Source organism: Vigna angularis, chromosome 11 (assembly GCF_016808095.1).
Source record: "Vigna angularis cultivar LongXiaoDou No.4 chromosome 11, ASM1680809v1, whole genome shotgun sequence".
NCBI classification, from domain to species: domain Eukaryota; kingdom Viridiplantae; phylum Streptophyta; class Magnoliopsida; order Fabales; family Fabaceae; genus Vigna; species Vigna angularis.
In genome coordinates this window covers 18650761-18670497 of record NC_068980.1, presented here as the reverse complement: position 1 = coordinate 18670497, position 19737 = coordinate 18650761, and the positions used below count along the sequence as shown (strand labels likewise).

Below are 19737 nucleotides of genomic sequence, written 5' to 3'. Positions count from 1 at the left end.
GTGTTATATTTAATATCATAACATTTCATTTGATGAAAATATTAAACATAAAAACTTAATTAATAATATAAAGATTTTGAACCAATATAGTGATTTTTTTAATAGACACTTAACCATTTAAATTTAGATATTTAAATTTAAAAAAGATTTACAAATTAATTATTTTTTTATATTTCATTTAAAAATAATCATTTCAGCTCAATTAATGATAAAATGAAATAATAAAGGTTCTTTTGAAAAGTATAAAAAAATTTAAATATCTAATATAAATTCATTTGAAAATACCAAAAATTACAAAAAGAAAAACTAAATATGTATTTAAACTTTATATGTATTTTAAATGGGAAAAGTCGATAAACCTAAATTTTTTTAATTTTACAGTATATATTTAATATTCTTGGATGTTTTAAATTACTAAAATAACTTTACTTATGTTAAACTATTATTGTTTAATGAGTAGGTAATGAGAAAAGGTGAGATTTTGTGAAAATGAAGAAAAAAGAACAGTGAAGCTTGAAAGTTATATTGGAAGTTAGTAGAATAGAGTTGAGAGATGATGAGCCTAACAGCACACGTGACTCAGCTCACATCAGAATCAGCAGCCTCAAACCGAATCAACCAACCAAAACACTTTTTCTGCATTCTTTTCATCTCACATTTTCTCGTTTCTCATTTCTCATTTATCATTTCTGCATTCGTTTCTCTTCTTTCTCTCTCACACCAATGGCGGAGAATCCGAGTGATTGGTGGGACTCGTGGGTGGAAGAGGCTCTCACAACCCTTCACTCCCTCAAAGTTCTCCGATCTCTCAGACCCATTTGCCTCCGCAGCTGCTCTCTCCAGTTTGGCCTCCGTGACACCGCATTCCAGGTGTTCGATGAAATGCAGCACTGGGACCGCTCCTCTGTTGAAGTGGAAATTGCGGAGTCCACATTCACTAGATGGATGCATGACACCCCAAGTGCTGGTACCCTTCGATCTTCGCCCATTTTCTAAAAAACTAAACGATTTATTTTTATTACCCCAACCTTTTGTGAAACTTGGTTTTAATCCTTCCATTTCCTAATCAACGAACTAGTTCTCCCTTTGTGAAACTTCCAAAACCGACCAAATCCAAATACTTTCTAGAGTTTGCGAATTAATTTATTGATTAAGCTTACGACCAAAACGAAGTTTGTCTGCACTAACAAAAAACACATTTTGCTAATCTTTTTATTTTTTATTTTTATTTTTATGGTTTCACTTGTTCGTGAAGGAAGAGTTGAAGTTACACCCTCAGTTTATTTCTTAAAAATTAATAAAGTTAAATTTTTAAGCTACTGAGATTGTTAAACATCTGCTGTCGTTTTACTCTTAAAATGGCGAAAATAAAGACTAAACTAATATTTTTTTTTTGTTATTATAGAAGCTAAATTGATCGGCACTCCCTCAATTGCTATATGTCACGTTATTCGTATTTTTATTTTTTAATTTAAACATTTATAATTAAAATGAAACATAGGATGTACTAATTCCGGGGAAACAGAAAGAAAGTAGAGTAAATATTGTATGCGTTGACAGAATAAATAGTTTTTACATTATCATGGCATGACAGAAAATTCGTGTACTTTTATAATAACTATTTTAAAAATCCTGTCAACTATGTTTCCTATTGTTTAACCACTATATTTTACATCGATAAATTCATAGAATGCATGAATGCGGTTTCGATGATGTTTCGAGTATATTGAGCATGTGTTTAGTTCCGATTGCTGACAGTACTACTGAAATTCTTTTGGGTAGGTGATGAGATTGTTTGTAGTGCGGCTGGTGCTGATGACGAAGCAGGGGCATCTTATGAGAAGTTTAAAAAATTAATTTTGTTTTCTGGAAATGATTATCTAGGCCTAAGTTCCCATCCGACTATTGGAGAGGCTGTTGCAAAGGTGTGCTTGTGAATTTCGTATGAGTTTTAGTGGTCTTCTTTCTTCTTTCTGAGTTATGGTCTATGAGTCTTTGTTTCTTTTGTTTTCTTAGCCTTAGCTTGAATTCGTTGCCATAGTGATCCTTCTTGTGAATCAGGCAGCCCAGGAACATGGTATGGGACCAAGGGGTTCTGCTCTTATCTGTGGTTATACCAATTATCATAGGCTACTTGAGTCGAGCCTGGCAGACTTGAAGAAGAAAGAGGTAATGACTGCCTTGCAAGAACTGCATAAACTGTTCTGGTTTTGTTACTAGCCCTGTTTTGTATCATGAATAACAGTTAATGATTGCTATGATAAAATTTTCCGGCCTCTCAGACCCACCTATTGTCTAATGAATTGAAGAAAGGACCCAATTGATGATAATAAGTCTGGATTTTATGAAAATTCTGACTCAGTTTTGGTTTAAAATCCATGCTATAGGATTGCCTTCTTTGTCCCACAGGGTTTGCTGCCAATATGGCCGTGATGACGGCAATAGGAAGTATTGGTACTCTCCTAGCTGGGAATAGCGTACCTTCAGAGGATGAAAAGATCGCTGTCTTTTCTGATGCATTAAATCATGCATCAATAATTGATGGCATTCGTCTTGTTGAGCGACAAAAAAGTGTAAAGGTTTATATATATAGACATTGTGACATGTCCCACCTCAATATGCTATTGTAGGTTTTACCTTTCCTGAAATTTGCATAATCATCTCTTTTTTCCCTTCTGGTAGTCACTCAATGTGTTGATATTGTCCTTGATGATTTCAACAGATCTAACTGCAGAATGAGGAAGAAAGTTGTGGTGACTGACAGGTTAGTCATTGTGCTACTTGGAAAATAGAAAAATTTCAAGGTTAAACATCCACATTGTTATATTCATATATTTCCTCAAACAAACTAAACAATATTTGAATGTCGTGGAATTGACTGATGAATAAATTTGTCCTTCTTATGCAGTCTTTGGTGTTGGCAAATTTATAAAAGCATATTTAATGAATACTTTGTTCATGGTTTATACACTTGAATTTTCACCAAATTTGCTTTATATGCTTGTTGTCGACAGCTGTAAGTTGATAATTATAAAAGCTGATGGTTTTCTTGAAAGTGTCCTTGTCTTTAATTTTATGAGATTAGATTTTCATAAGAATTTGTTTAAGTAGTCGTTTGGGGTTGATCCCTAGTAATTCTTCAGGGTAACTTTCAAATTGAGCGAGTAAAGCATGGGATAATTACTTTGTTTGTCCCTCTCTGTCTAAGATGCAAACACACGTAGTTCATAATGCTATATTTATTTCTACCTAAACGATGTAATGAAGCAATAATTCAAGTGCTTTACTTGAAAATTGTAATGTCATTGTGATAAAAGAATGCATATTTGTTTTCTCTTGAATATTTCAGCCGTCTCCATAGCTTACATCTGCCTTGTTTATTTATATTTCTGATGACAATGAACTTTGGCAATACTCTGCGAATAATTTTCCATATTAATTATAGTTCATCCAATTTTTTACAGCTTGTTTAGCATGGATGGCGACTTTGCACCTATGGTTGAGCTTGCTGGCCTTCGCAAGAAACATGGCTTTTTGTTAGTCATTGATGATGTAAAACCTCTTGATATGTTTCAGAAAATGTCTTTTTCTTTATGAAGACTATTTATTACAAGCTACTGGTTCTGAATTTGATCTTTGGATTAAGACTTATAGGGACCTTATAATAATACTCACAATACATTATAACATTACATTAATTGTTGTAAAAAGCAATCACCCGCAAGAAACATGGCTTCTACTTGCTACAAACAAAATATTAACTATGAATTATTACAATGAAAATATGTGTATGTCCAGGCTCATGGAACATTTGTTTGTGGGAAAAATGGTGGTGGTGTTGCCGAGGAGTTCAACTGTGAGAAGGATGTGGACATATGCATTGGTACACTAAGTAAAGCTGCTGGTTGTCATGGAGGATTTATAGCTTGCAGGTAACTAGTTGATTTCACTTGCTCCTGAAATTAGTTTCCGCACATCATTGGCACAAAACATATTATGTTTTGCAAATAGTTTACCAACGACATTTACTATTCTATGAATTCTTATAGCAAAAAGTTGAAACTGTTAATACAGTCAAGGGGTCGTTCATTTATATTTTCAACTTCTGCACCAGTTCCTATTGCTGCCGCTGCTCATGGTAAGCTCCATTGTTCTACTTAAATTGATTTACTCAGATTGCACTTTATGCTTTTGTTATTCCTATTTCCGTATGTACTACTTGCTCTCTCATTCTTATTTATCAAGTTGATAAGTGCTGGCAACATATTTTGTGAGACAACTTTTTAATATGCTCTTTATTTGTTCTTTGAAAGCGTTTGAAAACTATAAAATCATCAGTGAAAATTAGTTAAATAAGGAATGAGACTCTGATTCTCAATGATTTCTTTACCGATGATAAAAAAGGGGGTTTTGTAATAGTGTATTAGGGTTAGAGACTACATTGCTAGCATTTCTTTTGTCAAGTTATATCCTTATACGGTGTAGTCCTGTGATCCAATTTTTATCTATCATATTCACTTCTAACGTCATCTAATAATTTAGAGAAATAACGTTATTTGCTGTTTTTCTTAAAAGCCAAAAAATGTCATGTTACTATAGATTTTTTTCTTAGATTTTTTTCTTGAATATTGCACTTACAACAATGCTCTACTATAGATTTTTATCCCTATTTTCGTTGAATTTATTCAATTTAGTCCTAATATATTTTTTGTCGATTTGATCCCAATTCTTGTCAATTTTTATAAAAAATGGGTCATAACATTGTGGATAGTGGATCGTGTCTGTCACGTGTTAGTTTAGGATTTTTTTAAATTTTTTAATTTAAAAAAATTTTCACATGTTAAATCAACATGGTACCACATGTAACATGTTTCAGAGTTAATATTTTATATTTAATTTACTTCATTTAAAAAAATATTAGAACTAAATTAAATATAAAATATTGATCTTGACAAGATGCTGATTAGACATGTGAACATTTTTTTATAAAATTAAAAAAATAAAAAAAATCCACGGACTTATACGTGACAAACATCGTTCAGTGCTGGTTAATTATTTAAACAACGTTAATAAAAGAATCTGAATTGAACAAAATTAACGAAAATTAAGATTAAATGGAACAAAAAAAGTACTAAGACTAAATTGAATAAACTTAATGAAAATAGTAACCAAATTAATATTTAAGTATAAATTCTAATAGAAAAATGTTAAATTAGGACAACTTCGGATGGAGCAACCAATACAGTTGTGTATATTTGTGAACATGGATGATTTAAATGAGACTTCGTAATTTCAATCTGGTACTCACGAAGAATTGTTTGATATATCCATGGTTAAATTGATCTTCTACCTTTCTTGAACTATTTGTTTAGAACTATTTGTTTAGAGATCAAAAATATTTTGTCACTTCTTTTGCTATTGCTCTCCATGTCTTCCGAAATTATTTATTTGTTAAAAGCATGATGCAAATTTCCAGCTGCGGTTGAAGTGGCAAAACTTGAGACATGGCGTAGAGAGGCTATTTGGAACCGGGTGAAAGACTTTCATTTACTTACAGGAATCCCTGTTACAAGTCACATCATATCCCTGATAGTAGGCAGTGAAGACAAGGCACTCCAAGCAAGCCGGTAGATTTCTCTCCATTAATAAACCCTTGAGCTTTATTCTTTCTATGTACTCAGACTATTCATAATTCGTTCTTGTATCAGTCAACCTCTTCCAGCATGTTTGGGAAAGTTTAATTATGAGAAAATCATATTCTTTCTCTTTTGTAATAGTTGACAAGTTATTTTTCTTCAGCTTCACAAGCTGATCATGAAGGCATTGTAACACTAAGCATTTTCAGTGTTTCTGGAGCAGGTATTTATTGCAATCGGGCTTCCACGTAACTGCAATCAGACCACCTACCGTGCCTCCAAATTCATGCAGGTTTGTATCTTTTTAAATGATTATGAGTAAACCTCCACATTTGTGATTCAAAATTTTAAAAATCTTCGCTTAGCCTCTAACTTTACAAAACAGTCCTTTACTTCAGTCATTTTCTTCACCTTAGTATCATTTTGCGCTAAGAATTATTGAAAGTGTTTGGTAGTTTTAAAATCTGAAGGAAAAGGCCCGACATGAGATTATTTCAAGGATTAATTTGGAGATATTACTATAGCTATGGTATATTTACATTAATTACAATCTCAAAAACTGATTATGTTGTTTATTTTTAGGCTGCGAGTGGCTCTAAGTGCAGTTCACACAAGGCAAGATGTGGAAAACCTCGCAGCTGCACTCTCACGTTGCATCAATTTTCAAGACACCCGCATATATGGCTGCAATGGCTATGCAAGACTATAGCTAGCTCTTGGTTCTTTCAGGATGAATTGCATCATTATTGACTGACTACATTAGAAACAAGCACACCCTTGGTGCCTCCCTTAGCAATTCAATTCAATGACTTTTCCTTTTGGAATGATGGTTCATCTCCTCATGTCATGACAAAATGACAAGCTATTTATATCAGCATCTAGTTGAATAGTGTTAAATAATGCTGATGTTTGGATGTAATTAATTTCTATCAACGTTTAGTATAGGAGCTCTCTTTTTAATATATTCATTAGTCATGCATAATCACATCATTATTAAATGACTTTGTCATGAGTAGTTGGTATTCGAAGAGTATTTTTTATTGCATGATTCTAGGATAGTCTCAAGAACTATACAACACTAGCCTGTTTTGGGGAGTTTTCCAGCTCTTGAAAAGAGGATTTGGATCCTCTCCACCCATTTCTTTCTTTAGCTCTTTCTTACCATTTTTCAACCCTTGTATTTGAATTTGGTCTAAAAATTATATTATTAACAAATAAAAATATAATGAGACATCATAAATGACCAGCCTAATATGTTTTTTTTCCTGTTCCTTGTTGCAAGAGCTTCTATTAGAATTGGAAGTGTCTACCCTATTGCAAGTCCTAAAACCTATTGAATAGTTCAACTGGAAGAGAGTTTGTTCAACCACAGCAACGATTACATATATCTGTGTTTTGTAATTTCCACCCATATAAATCTATACAATCTAAAAAGGATATACCTTTTGATAAATATATATTTTTTGTTATTTTTTAACTAAACAATTTTATCTTTTAATAATTAAAAAACATTTTTATTCAATAAAATAAATCATTGAGTAATCCCTCTTCTACACAATAACTTCATAACTTCTTTTTCTTAAAAATAACCACCGTATATTATTTTAATGTTATGTTTACAAAATTATGTATATTTCTAAACTCTATTATTTTATTTTTTAATTCTTACAAAACTATATATTTTTAAAAGAGTATTATACTTACAAAATGCAGATATTTTTTAATTATATTTTTTCAATTCACTGAGAATATAAATATCTTAAGAAATCAATTTTTAAGTCTCAATGTTTGACAGATTAAACAACTTGCCCATGCAAATCAAAGATGTAGTGCAGTTTCTTCCCCTTTTGTTGACCACCAATCACTTCCTTTTTCTGTGCGCCTTAATCACTTGTACTCAAAAGGCCATTGATTCATGTGCATGGAAATCTCTCTCACCACTTTCAACTTCGTCCACCACTGCTAATGTTTTTTTGAAGTTTTAACTTTTGGTTATAGCAGTAGTCATTGCAACTTTCATTCATCATTACTCTCCTATGGTTGCATGGGCAGAAGGATCGGAAGTTGCAATTTTGTTTCCCTGCCTTAGTGCTTATAGCAGGCTTAGATCCCCACACTACTGGAATCAACTAACACTTCCATTCTGAGTTTAAAATGGTAACTGTCATGAAGAAATAACTGTGACAACCACAACTTGCCTGGTTCTTCAATGTGCAATGACCCTTTTGCTTTTCTTTCTCGTATTGGTTTTGATTGCTACGTTCTCTTCTTTTTCTGTCTCTTCATATCACTGGCTTTCCAAACCTCTTCTTGGAGATGATGATGGAAGGATCTATGCTTGTTCTCATAGCAACTTTTTTGCATTTGAAAGCAACGGAACCATTGCATGGACCTTGCATTTGGACTACAAATGCAACCTTGGTACTGCTCCAGTTCGTGGGGATCATGGCAAGGTCATCTAAATTCATCAGTTTCATTAATTATTTCATGTTGCATTGCTTTGAATTTACGTTTATCCTTCTTTTCACGTATAAATGTCTATTGGAAAATTGAGAATTCTCTTCTTTTTTGCACTACTGGGGTCTATATTACAATTTGTGAGTGAATAAAAGTGAAGTGATAAAATCTTTTACTTGGTAGTATATATACTATTTACTCAAATAAAAATGATGAAAACTGATAAGTATCCAATCAAAGCCATTATTGAATAACTGATACCATTATAGTACTCAGGTTTGGGAAGAATTCTCACTGCATTGAAACTGAGATAAGCGTATTACAGAAAGAGGAAAAACAGAACTTATATAAAACTCTGTAAAACAGAAATAACTGATACAAAAACTAACGTGTAACTGCTATAACAACAGTATAAAGGACATTATTGATCCATGTAAGCCTTCACGCTTGATGGGAGAAAGGGAAAGCTTTTCTGTTTGTGGTGGGGTGATGGTGAATTGCTGATTTTTGCAAGGCAAATGCAGGTATATTTGATAGCTGATAACAGAATATTGGTGATTAAGTATGGAAGCATTGGAGGTTCTGAGCCAGAAGCAGAAGTTTTCTTTGGTCCAAGACCAGGTCAACCAGCCGAGGCTGAAATTATTGGTCTCTCAGTGAGCACATCAGGCTCAACTGTTTACATCAATGTCAAGAATAGAGGACTCTTTGCATATCACTCACATGGAAGTTTGCTTTGGAGTGTGGGTCCTGTGCTTTACCAATTTGGCTACCGTCAAGGATGCAGGAAAAATATTACAGATTGTTACTTTGATTCACCTCCTGTGCTTGATCAATGTGAGGCTAGTATATATGTAAGGTTTACTCATCCTTGGTTTTTTGTAATACTTATTCTCTACTTTGAGTTTAGCAGTGACATTGGATTAAGTCAAATGTAGATCCCTTTTTCACATTGAACTGAAGCTAATTTTAGTAGCTGCTGCTTTTACATCTGAACTTTGAATCTAAGACTTCAACAGTCAAACCAAAACAATATTTTTTGCCACAGCTATGATGTTGATAGCTCTACAAATTTTGTATGTGATGGTTATTATATGTGGGCTCAGAGAATGTGGAAAGGGTGGAAGTTATTGTTCCTTAATAATAGTTATTGAGAACTATTGTATAAAACAGTTTTCATAAACTAATTTTTAGACAGTCAGAGTGAGAGAAGAAGATTGAAAAGAAAGAATTTGAATAACAGAAAATTGGAAGTAGAAAGCCAAAACAACTTAGAAGATGTCTATTTTTCATTTTCTTTTAAAAATTGAAAAACAGGTACTACTTTTGACAACTGTTTTTGAAAACTACTTATATCAAACTACTTTTTTCATTTCTAAAAACTGAAATCAGTTTCCAAAATTTGAAACAAACAAGCCCTTTAGTGCTGTCAGAGTGTGTGTGATGTATACTTTTATCCTGCTGAGAAATGTTCATTTCCCAGGATTAAGATGACTTCTTTGAAACTACATGCGTTTCTTGCACTTGCAGATCTCAAACACAGAAGGTGAACTCTATTGTTTGTCGATTCGAAGCCGTTACTTTAGATGGATTCAGGATTTTAGTTCACTAGACAAAAATTTCACTATCACTCCTGGAAACAATGGTCATCTGTATGTAACAGTTCCAACCAAGGCTCTGGTTCTGGCTCTAGATGTTTTTTCTGGCAATGTTTTGTGGCAGAGAAGTATAGGGCCATTAAGCAAAGTTGACTCTGCTCCTATAGTGGACTCTAATGGTAAGTCCTTTGCTGTTGGATTATTTGAAGCCTTACCCTAGAAAATCAAACTTGATTAATTTAAACCTGTATATGGGGTCTCCCAATTAGTAAATGCATGATCAATGTTATAATCTATGTATTGCAATTAAACTGTTAGTTATTTAGAACTCAACATTTCTGTGTGAGAAAAATGGTTATGCATTGAGAGTGTAAAACAGCTTAGGTTTTAAAGTTAACAAATACATAGTGGTTTTGATATTGAATGACATTATACAACTGTTTTATGCTGTCACTGCATAAGCATTAAACTCTTTCTTTGTGTGAATGACATTAAACTCTTTCTTATGATTATTTTTCTTCTTTCCCAGTTACCTTTTGTTTCCTAGTTCTCTTTTTACAATAACCCTTCTTGTGAGGTAATATGTGCAATGGAACTGCATGAAGGATCTACCCTTATCACCTTTTCATGCAAAAATTGATATCTAACTTGGAATTTTTAATATATTCATACTGACTCATGCTTTTTCTTTTTTCCCAGTTACCTTTTGTTTCCTAGTTCTCACTCTTTTTAGTATAGTTCTTTCAGTGAGCAATCAGTACTACCAAGAGAAATGTTATCAACAGATTCAAAAACATACTCTTTTGAATACATTATATATCATTGGTTGGAATTTATTGAAAACCACTCCAATTGTGGGTCCACTTCATATTTAATGAGTCTCACCTCACTCCTAATTTTGGTAATTAAGAAAAATCAATAATAGAGAGTGTTGCTAGTATTCCTTACTAGTACTTCTTACTAGTACAACCATTTGTTTGTGGTATATAGACTTACTATACTGGAGCACACTTGATGTAACAGGATGGATATCTATTGGTTCATTGGATGGATTCCTATACTCATTTTCTCCAAATGGGGTTCTTAAGAAATTCTCAAGAATGAATGCAGAGAACTCTATGATTCAAGTTGGACCTTTTCTTGATTGCTCTGGATTTGCAGTGTACAGTTCACAGATAGAGATGGAAGGAAAAGTTAGCCACACAACTGGTGAATACACTCTTGTTTCAGCAATTCGACCAAAAGGGGCATTATTCACTATGTTGGTCCCTGCAACAGGATCAATCTATTGGTCTGAAAGATATCCTGGTACATATTTTTCACTTCTCATTCCTCATAACACTTAGCATTAAAAATGAAGTTTCCATAGCAGCAAAAAACAAACTATTTTTTCTGTGTGGTTAATTCAATCAGGTCATGTTTCTACCTTATTTTCTGAGAGTGATCTAAGTCGTTTTGTCATGAATGAGGAAACTCTTCTTGCTTTCCTTGCTGCCTCAAGTAAGAGTTCTCTCTCTTATCAAATCATTTTATTTTTACTTTTTTGAAAGTATTGAATAAAGAAATTATAGCCAACGTAAAACTCATCAAAATAGTGAGCATGGATCAATCCTGTCAAATTTCTTAATGCTGTTGATGAGATTGAAGAAGGGTCCCAAATAACTTTATCAACTTCATTAAGGTTGCTCCTATAAAATCAACAGATGAGAAATTGAACACTTTCTGCAGAACGTTGATCATTCATTTGAGTACAAATTGGATAGCCAAAAATTCCATGGAGTATTTACCTTAGGGAATTATATTTTTCATATGAAGTAGTTTGTTTGAATGAACTACTAATGGATTAATCCTAATGTTCACAGCAGAGATTGGCACTCCACTGCAATGCCGAACTATAGGTACAGATCTTCCTTATCTGTTCTTCACCTACCTTCAGATAAATATCCAATTTTCTTCATGAGTAAAAGGTCAATTTAATTCCGATTTGCTATCACTTTATTCTTTATATTGAACAAAATACAAAAAAAGTCTTTAAACATGTTAACATTATCATTTAGATCACATTAACAGATATAACTTTGGATTAATGTGATGAGTAAAAGACTGCATTTTTTGTATTTCAGAGGACTAAAGTAATATAAATAAAAATTTCAGAAACAAAATTGTTCATATGCCTTTTTATCCATTGCAATGCTTGTGAATCTGCCATACAATTGTTACATCACATTATCAATCATTTAAATGACATCTATTACTGATGAGAAATCCTTGTAGCTTGTACACATTTTAAAAATATTATATCTTGACCAGCCAACAGAACAATGTTCGGGAGTTTCTTTTTCCTGTATGTAAGTATTGTTGAGGGTTCGGCAAGTGTACCAGATCGTTCAAGTAATAAAATCGGTAAGACTAGATATCGTTTCTTAAGAGACTTGTGTCACCAAACAATTGTATAATTTCTAACTAACTTAGACTAAAGAATGATTCCATAATTTGGGTTTTTATGCAATTAAAGTAAATATAAGATAAGAATGGTAAAAGTGAACTTTGGTAACTCAAAACACTTGGAAATGGAAAAGACTATAAATGATATGGAATGGTATTGTTGGGGGATGATTTCACCTACTTCACTCTTATGCATGAAAATCACTTCCTCTTCATTAATATGTCAATGTCAATCTACTAATTTAATCAAACTCAATCCCTTGGTAGAGAGAGCCTAGACTTCCTTATTAGACTCCAATCCCTTGGAAAACCTAACAATTATTTCCTCATCAAGAATTGAGATTCAAGGCAACCAAAGGTCCTAGTTCTATCCCTAGATACAATTTCCTTTATGTGTTTAATTCAGTTTCAGATTCACACAATATTTTCCAATATCAAGCAAACCTTAAAATCATGTCATGGTTGATTAAATCATAACAAGCTTTAAGTAAAGGAATTAAACACTAACAATCAATGAAAGAGGCATGTAATCATTCAAAACAACTGGAATTTACATAAGAGATCCGTGGTTACATTAATCCCCAACAATAAATGGAATTAGCTCTTCATTGTCATGGAGAGCTCAAGCTTACAAACGGTGGAAATGGAAGAAAATGAAGACTTAAGGATAAAGAAGCGTTGTTCTCACAGAGAGAAATCGTGCTTTGGTGCCCAAAAATATCGACCCCTTCGTGTTTTAGGGTTAAATAAGCTTAATCTGCCACATCAGCAAAAGTTGCACTCAAGTCCGCGCTCTAGCGTGCGTCGTCAGAAAAGTGTTGCTCAAGCACCCCAAGGCAGAGGGCGCTCGGGCGCGAGCTAGAAATGGTGCAATGGCACTCCAGCGCCCATAGAGAAAGGGTGCCCGAGCGCGATTTCAGCAGAGTCCTGTTTTCGCAGTTTTCCCATCCTTCTTTGGGTTCTAGTGCCTTTATTAGATGCACAGACTTCTTCTAACTGATTTAAGCATATAAAAGTAAGGGTTAATGATGAAATTATTTCGTTAAAGCTTAAGATGCAACCACTTAATAAACTAAAAGAAAACTAAGATTTATAAGGCAAAAAACTAGGAAAGATTTGACATTTTCTCTTAATTCAATACTGAAATAATGGTAAAATATGTCATTATCAAGTATTCTCTGGCTGTCATCATTTGAGTGCCACAACTGTTTTTCTAAAATAAATGTTGGAGCGCTAGTAACAAACCACAACACTGATTTTCACAAAATAAAGATCAATTTCTTTTCTCAATGTTCAATGAAAATAAACTGAGGATTTGTTGCCCTAGTTGAATTTTGGAAAAATGAGACATGAATCCTCAAATGCTAATTTAATGTAAAACATGAGCTTTTCTGATATATCAGGAAGACAGAACAACAAAGAAATTTAATAGAACAAGTTAGTTCTGATTTTGCATATGAATAGGGCCATAGTATCAACTTTTTAAGTTGTTACATAAAGAGTGTTTTAGTTGAGTGTTTCTATAAATGCAAAACTACAGTATCTTGTTTTCAGTTTAGAGTGTAAAAAGGTACAACTTCAAATTTCTTTCTGTAAAAGGTGATGACAATTTCTGTTCATGTAATTTCTCTCATCACTTCACAGGTCAGAAGCTTGCATCAAGCTGCTCTCAAGAAAGAACCAAGCTTGTCAGCATATACACAGGTAATGTGCAACTTTGTAAACTAAGAGAATGTGGCATCATTTCAAGAATTGAGCTTAGTTTTAAGTTCTTTTTTTGCAGGCAACGAAAGGACCATAGTATTGTTTCTGTTCTTTGAGTCTTCTCTCATGTTGGTACTAATTGGACTTGTAAGATTCTGCTGCACATTTTGGGCAAAAAAGAAGCTCAAAAATCAAGGCCTTGGAAGCTTCCTTGACAAGAGAGTTAGTCTGAAATTGTGTTGTTTGTTCTTGTTTTTCTTCCTTTTCCCCTTGTTCTTTTGTCTCTTACAACAGCAATTTTTCTTAAACAAATAGCCTGATTTGATTGCTCTAACTAGTCCAACACCCATGTAGAAAACAGTTTGAACTAGTATCATTATTTTTTCTAATAAAACATATAATTTAGTCATTAATTTTGTGTACATTGATTTTTTTATATTCTATATTATGTTATTACTTAAGATATAAACTTAAATGCTTCCTATTCAACCATGGTTTAACAAGTTAAACCAGTAAACAGTGAACTAGTACTTTTCTTATTATAAGTCTAGTTTTACCCTTTGTTTTGTTTGGTATAGAGGATGAGTGAGGATGCAAAAAAAGTCAGATAGAAACAAACAACTTCAATTTTCTCCTTATTTCTCTTCTTTCCTCTCTACTTATTTTTTATCTTACTTATTTCTCTTCTCTCTACCAAACATGTGCTTAAGGACATTCATATTAGTTTCACCAAAAGAACAATGGTTCCTTGTATCATAGTTCACTCATGGTATACTTTGTGTATCTTTTAGTGCTCTCTTCAGCTGAAAAAGAAAGCTTTGGACAGGACAATCACAGAGCTTGAGCAAAAAGCTGCAGAGGAAACAGCAATGAACAGTGAAGTTTTTGAAAAGTTGGGTGACACAGTAAGAGAAAGGGAGCATATAGAGAGGAAGCTCTCAAGCAGCTATAGTTTGGGAAGGGACAGGACTGGCTCAAAACCAAAACCTATGCTTCCTGTACATCAAATGGGAAGAAGGAAAAGCTACTCATTTGAAGATGCAAAGCAAAAAATGGTGACAGAATTGCACACTTTAAGTGATACATCTTCTGGTGAAAGCAGCACTGAAGAAGAGGCTTGCATGGTTGAAGACATGGAGTCATCATCAACTGAGGCCAAAGCACAAACACCTGTGGTGCATTTGGATACTTCAAGCAGTTAATAGTTTCATCGGGAAAGGAACACTAGCACTTGTCTTCTGTAGTAGTAATATTTGTGATTGTTAAACCATGATCAAAATCACAAGTAGAGTTTCAATATAAAACATTATCCAATGAAGAGTTTTTATATAAAAACTTAAATATGTTTTTATCCAATAACTTTTATTAAAAATTATAATTAGTCTCTTTTTTTTCAAAATTTAAACTTAATTTAGTGTTAATTTGAAATACGTGAATTTAGTTTTTTTAATTAAATTTTGTTCAAGTTCATTTTATGTTTCAAACATATTTTTATAATTTTTATAATTTGAGTTTTTTATATAAATTTTTTCTTCAATAGCTAGAATCATGTAAAACTTCAAAAAACTTAATATAATTTAATTAAAAAAACTAAATTTACATAATTCTAAATATGAGAAACTAAATTAATTCAAAATTTAGAAAAGAAACTAATTTTAATTTTTATTAAATTAAACAAAACCATATTTAATCCTTATATAAAACATAAAACATCATCAATGATTCAATTTTAATATGTAATAGATTTAGACTTTTACACCTATGACATCTTTAAACTCCTTAACGTTAATATAATCAAAAACACACATTAAACTTTTTTTTTTCAAAATAATGATTCACAATAAAGACTTAACGGAGTCTTTAAAAGAAAATGATTCAATTAAGTTAACAAATATAAAGATGAAAAAAAAGTAAAAAATTTAAATATAACAATTAAATTATAGGTTTAATACCCAATTTTGTCCCCAGTTTGGTTGACAAATCTCAATTTAGTCCCTCATTACAAAAGTGTTTGAAATGGGTTCTTACTTTTAAATTTTTGAGTCAAATTAGTCCTTCCGTTAAATATAACTAAACGGAGTTAATGGGATGATGATGTGGAATAATAACGTATTATTTTTATATTATATGCATAGTGACGTGTTAGAAGTTAAAGAAAGTTGGAAGGGAAAGTTGAAAGGGAAATAAATTTGAGTCTCTGTTTTCTTGTATTTTGTGGATTTGAGAAAGTCTCTGTCTTTGTTGAAAGGGAAATCACCCCACTGCATCTCAAATTCACTGGAGAGAATGAAAACAGAAGAAAGATAAAATCAATGTAGAATCAATTCGAAATAGCAACATTCATGATGAAAAAGATGCGTTTTTTGGATTACATTCGAGAAGGGTAGAGGTGATTTTAGCGAGGATGAAGAGAGCGTGAGCGCATTGAAGAGGGGGCATTTGGGAGAGGGTTTGAGGGTCGAAGAGCGACAAAAAGTCGTTAAAATGCGTTCAGAGTAGTTGAAGGTTGGAGAGAGTGGCGTTGGCTGCATCCATAACCGGCTCAGGAACTGCACCGCTCTCACTTGCTTTCACCATTTTGAAATTAAGAGGTTAGAGCAGAGAGAGAAGATGCTAGCTACCACCACTGTCGCACACGCACACACAAAACACGGGTACAAGGTAGGGTTTGGTTCTTCTTTTATGCCACAAAATACAAGAAAATAGAGAGTCAATGTTGTTGGGTTGAAAGGGAAAGGTTCAAAATTTTTCTAGGTTTGGATTTGGAAGGGAAGTTGAAAGAGAGGTTCCCAAATTGGGAAGTGAATCAAAGACAAAATTTGGCTGTCCTATCTTCTCAGGACAAATTTAGAGAACGTCATGTAAGCGGGGGCGAATGGAGGCAGAGGCGAAACGGCAGTGGGTGGTGGCTGCAGAGTGACGAAAGCGGGGCGAACGATGTAGTATTTGGAATGGTGAGTAACAGAAAATATAATTTTTGACAATTTAAAAATAACAATATCCAGCTCAAACCTTTGAGAATTTAACATGTCACCGCATACAATATAAAACTAATATAAAAATGACACGTTATCACTGTATTCTGTCAGATTATCATCCCATTAACTCCGTTTAGTTATATTTAACGGAAGGGACTAATTTGACTCAAAAATTTAAAAGTAAGAACCCATTTCAAACACTTTTGTAACGAGGGATTAAATTGAGATTTGCCAACCAAACTGGGGACAAAATTGGGTATTAAACCTAAATTATAAATTAAATTTAAAACTTACGATTAGATGTTTTATTAAAATTAATAACAATAATAATATATTTATTTATTATTATTATTTTTAGGCTTAATATCATTGTTGCTTCTTATTTTCTTTAACTTTGTTAAATGTGAGACTATTTTTTTCAAATGTTCAATGTAGTCTCTAATTTCGTAATTTATGTTCAATTTGGTTCTTTTAGCTGACGATGTTTAAATCGGTAACAACCCATTGTCTAGGTCAGTCATCAGTGGATGAGTTGTTAGTTTTTATATATACGTGTGACAACTTAAAATGAAATATAGTATTTGAAAGTGATTTTGTTCCCTAATCGCAAGAAATAGATCCTAAAAACACAAATGTCAAATTCGAAACCCTAACCCCCAAAACCGCACCAATAATCTGCATATGAACATCAAGAACATATGAAATTCCCAAACCAAACTATCAAGAACACAAGGACTTCTCAAAACAACACTCAATTTCAGATTCCAATTCGAAACCCTAATCTGAAACGCGAAAACATAAAGGAACCCTAATTTCCCTAATCAGAAAACAAGATTAGAAACCCTAAATTACAAATTTGGGACCACGATTCCCTCTGTTGTCGTTGTCGGTACCCTCGCAATGCATCATCGCTGCCTTCACCAGCCACCTTTTCATTGTTCACACCCAACCTACGTCCACTTTCGCGGGTTGCTTCAAAAGGGAAAACGAATAAGGGTTTCTTGATGAGTCGAACCCACAACAGAGAAAAGGAAGGAGAAGAATATCTCTCCGCACGATGAAAGGAAGGAGATGAGAGAGTTCACGGTGACGATGCAGCGACAATTGAGTTGTAGCGGTAGAAGGTTATGAGCAAGAGTTCCAACAAAATCACTTTCAAATATCATATTTCCTTTTAATTGGCCACATATATAAAAAAAACTAACAACACATCCACTAATATTGGATATTGTACTGTGATTTAAACGTCGTCAACCAGAAATATCACATTGAACATAAATTACGATATAAGGGACTATATTGAACATTTGATAAAAATGAGTTCCATACGGAATAAAGTTGACAAAAATAGAGACCAACAATGATATTAAGCTTTATTTTTATGATGATGACAGCTGGAAAATGGAAATAATAATAAAAAATAATATGTTTTACTATTATTAAAAGTTAAAGGTATAATCATCTCAGATGTCCCTATTTGTGTAGAATTATCTCAATTAGGTTCTCGTATTTTTTTTATCCCAATTAGGTTACTTTTTCTGTAAAATTGAGTCAATTTTGACCTTGCCATTAAATTTAGTGGACGGCATTAAAATTTGTGTCTAGTGGCATGCTGACTGTGTAAGTTTTAATGACGTGTCACAAAATCGTCTTTTTACGTGTAATTTACAAATGAAAAAGCAAACGAGAAAGGTAGCTTCTCATCCCCTTCCTCGATCCTCCATGGCCACCTCCATGGATCTCACACTTGTGCCGTTGACATCTCCATGACCACCTTCCCATGCTCTTGATTCTTCTTCAAATTCTTCTTTGTATACCTGATTGCCTGTTATAAATAAAAAGTATGGAATTTTCTTAAATCCCTAATTTGAGAGAATCCCTAATTAAAAAGGTGCCTAAATGTTGATGGAGGTGGTGGCAGTAATGGTGATGGATGGGGGCTGCCATTGACACCCTGAATGTTAATAGGTTTATTCACCTGAAAATGTTGTTGGAAATGTGTTATCTCGAAACAACCATTTTAGCCAGAAGTGCCACAGTGAAAATAGTGAGGGCATACCTGTGACATCCGGGCACTGACGAGGGTGGGGAGTGACGCCGGTGCAAGATGCATGGTGCAGGGGGCACAGACAAGGAGCGGCTCCTGGCAGCTTCGGGTGGAAGGGGTACATGGACGAATCGAACATACACCGGAATGAGAGGGATTTGGAGACTGTGTAGGTATGGAACTATACAGTTGAAGGATAGCTTAAAGGAATTGATTTGACTACTCATATCACCAAAAAATGCATTTGCTTTTCGGTAGCCTAGCCCATAAGAACTCCATGGTTAAGCGTGCTTAGCCTGGAGTAATTCTGGGATGGGTGACCTTCTGGGAAGTTTTCCTAGAAAGTGTGCGAGTGAGGACAAAGCACACTAGAAAGCCTCGTGGTGATCTGTGGGGGCAGTCGATGGTCCCTGTGAGTTGCTGGGGCGTTACAATACCAAGAGCTTGGGGGCTAGGTAGAAGATGCGGCAGATCTAGGAGGTGGGTTCGGACTTAGTCTAAGGCGGTGGCGGAGAATGGTGGAGCAGTGTTCCATTCCGCCCCTATTCCTGGACGGGTTCGTTTTCTCATCCTCCACACCTTTCTCTTCGTTTCTTCTCACCCTGTGACCATTCCACCCCCTCCCACCCCTTCCTATTAGGATTCTTCATTTTCCTTTCACTGTCACTATTTCAATTTTGTAAATTTTTGAACAAAATATTTGCAGTTACTATGATTGATAAAATAATTTCATCTCTGTTTACTTGAATGGAACACCTGCTTTCACCACCATCAACCCTACAAACTGGAACCAGCACCAGAATAATTCACTCTAAAAACTGTTAAAAAAAATTATCATTTGTTTTTTATTTAGCTCATTTTTTGGTATGTTA

The 19737-nt window shown here is 33.7% G+C and overlaps 2 protein-coding genes across 3 annotated transcripts; both read left to right on the top strand.

The window, feature by feature from the left end:
• The first annotated feature begins 553 nt into the window (after window positions 1-553).
• LOC108332475 (8-amino-7-oxononanoate synthase) lies at window positions 554-6648 on the top strand. 2 transcript variants are annotated; one of them, XM_017567756.1, is made up of 11 exons: window positions 554-967; window positions 1783-1925; window positions 2062-2169; window positions 2388-2626; window positions 2723-2764; window positions 3465-3552; window positions 3799-3932; window positions 4050-4138; window positions 5477-5627; window positions 5860-5928; window positions 6219-6648. In XM_017567756.1, exons 1-11 carry the CDS (start codon window positions 724-726, stop codon window positions 6343-6345), a joined length of 1434 nt encoding a protein of 477 aa, XP_017423245.1. In that variant the 5' UTR covers window positions 554-723; the 3' UTR covers window positions 6346-6648. The 2 variants fall into 2 exon arrangements, with proteins under 2 accessions (XP_017423245.1, XP_017423246.1); XM_017567757.2 differs by lacking the exon at window positions 554-967 and having other exon boundaries at window positions 1787-1925; window positions 2066-2169.
• Window positions 6649-7509: 861 nt separating this feature from the next.
• On the top strand, window positions 7510-15145 carry LOC108332660 (protein GAMETE EXPRESSED 3). Its single transcript, XM_017567976.2, has 9 exons — window positions 7510-8089; window positions 8618-8947; window positions 9624-9870; window positions 10715-10999; window positions 11105-11191; window positions 11554-11589; window positions 13781-13840; window positions 13920-14062; window positions 14632-15145. The coding sequence occupies exons 1-9, from the start codon at window positions 7853-7855 to the stop codon at window positions 15040-15042; spliced, it is 1836 nt and encodes a 611-aa protein (XP_017423465.1). The 5' UTR covers window positions 7510-7852; the 3' UTR covers window positions 15043-15145.
• Window positions 15146-19737: the final 4592 nt, after the last annotated feature.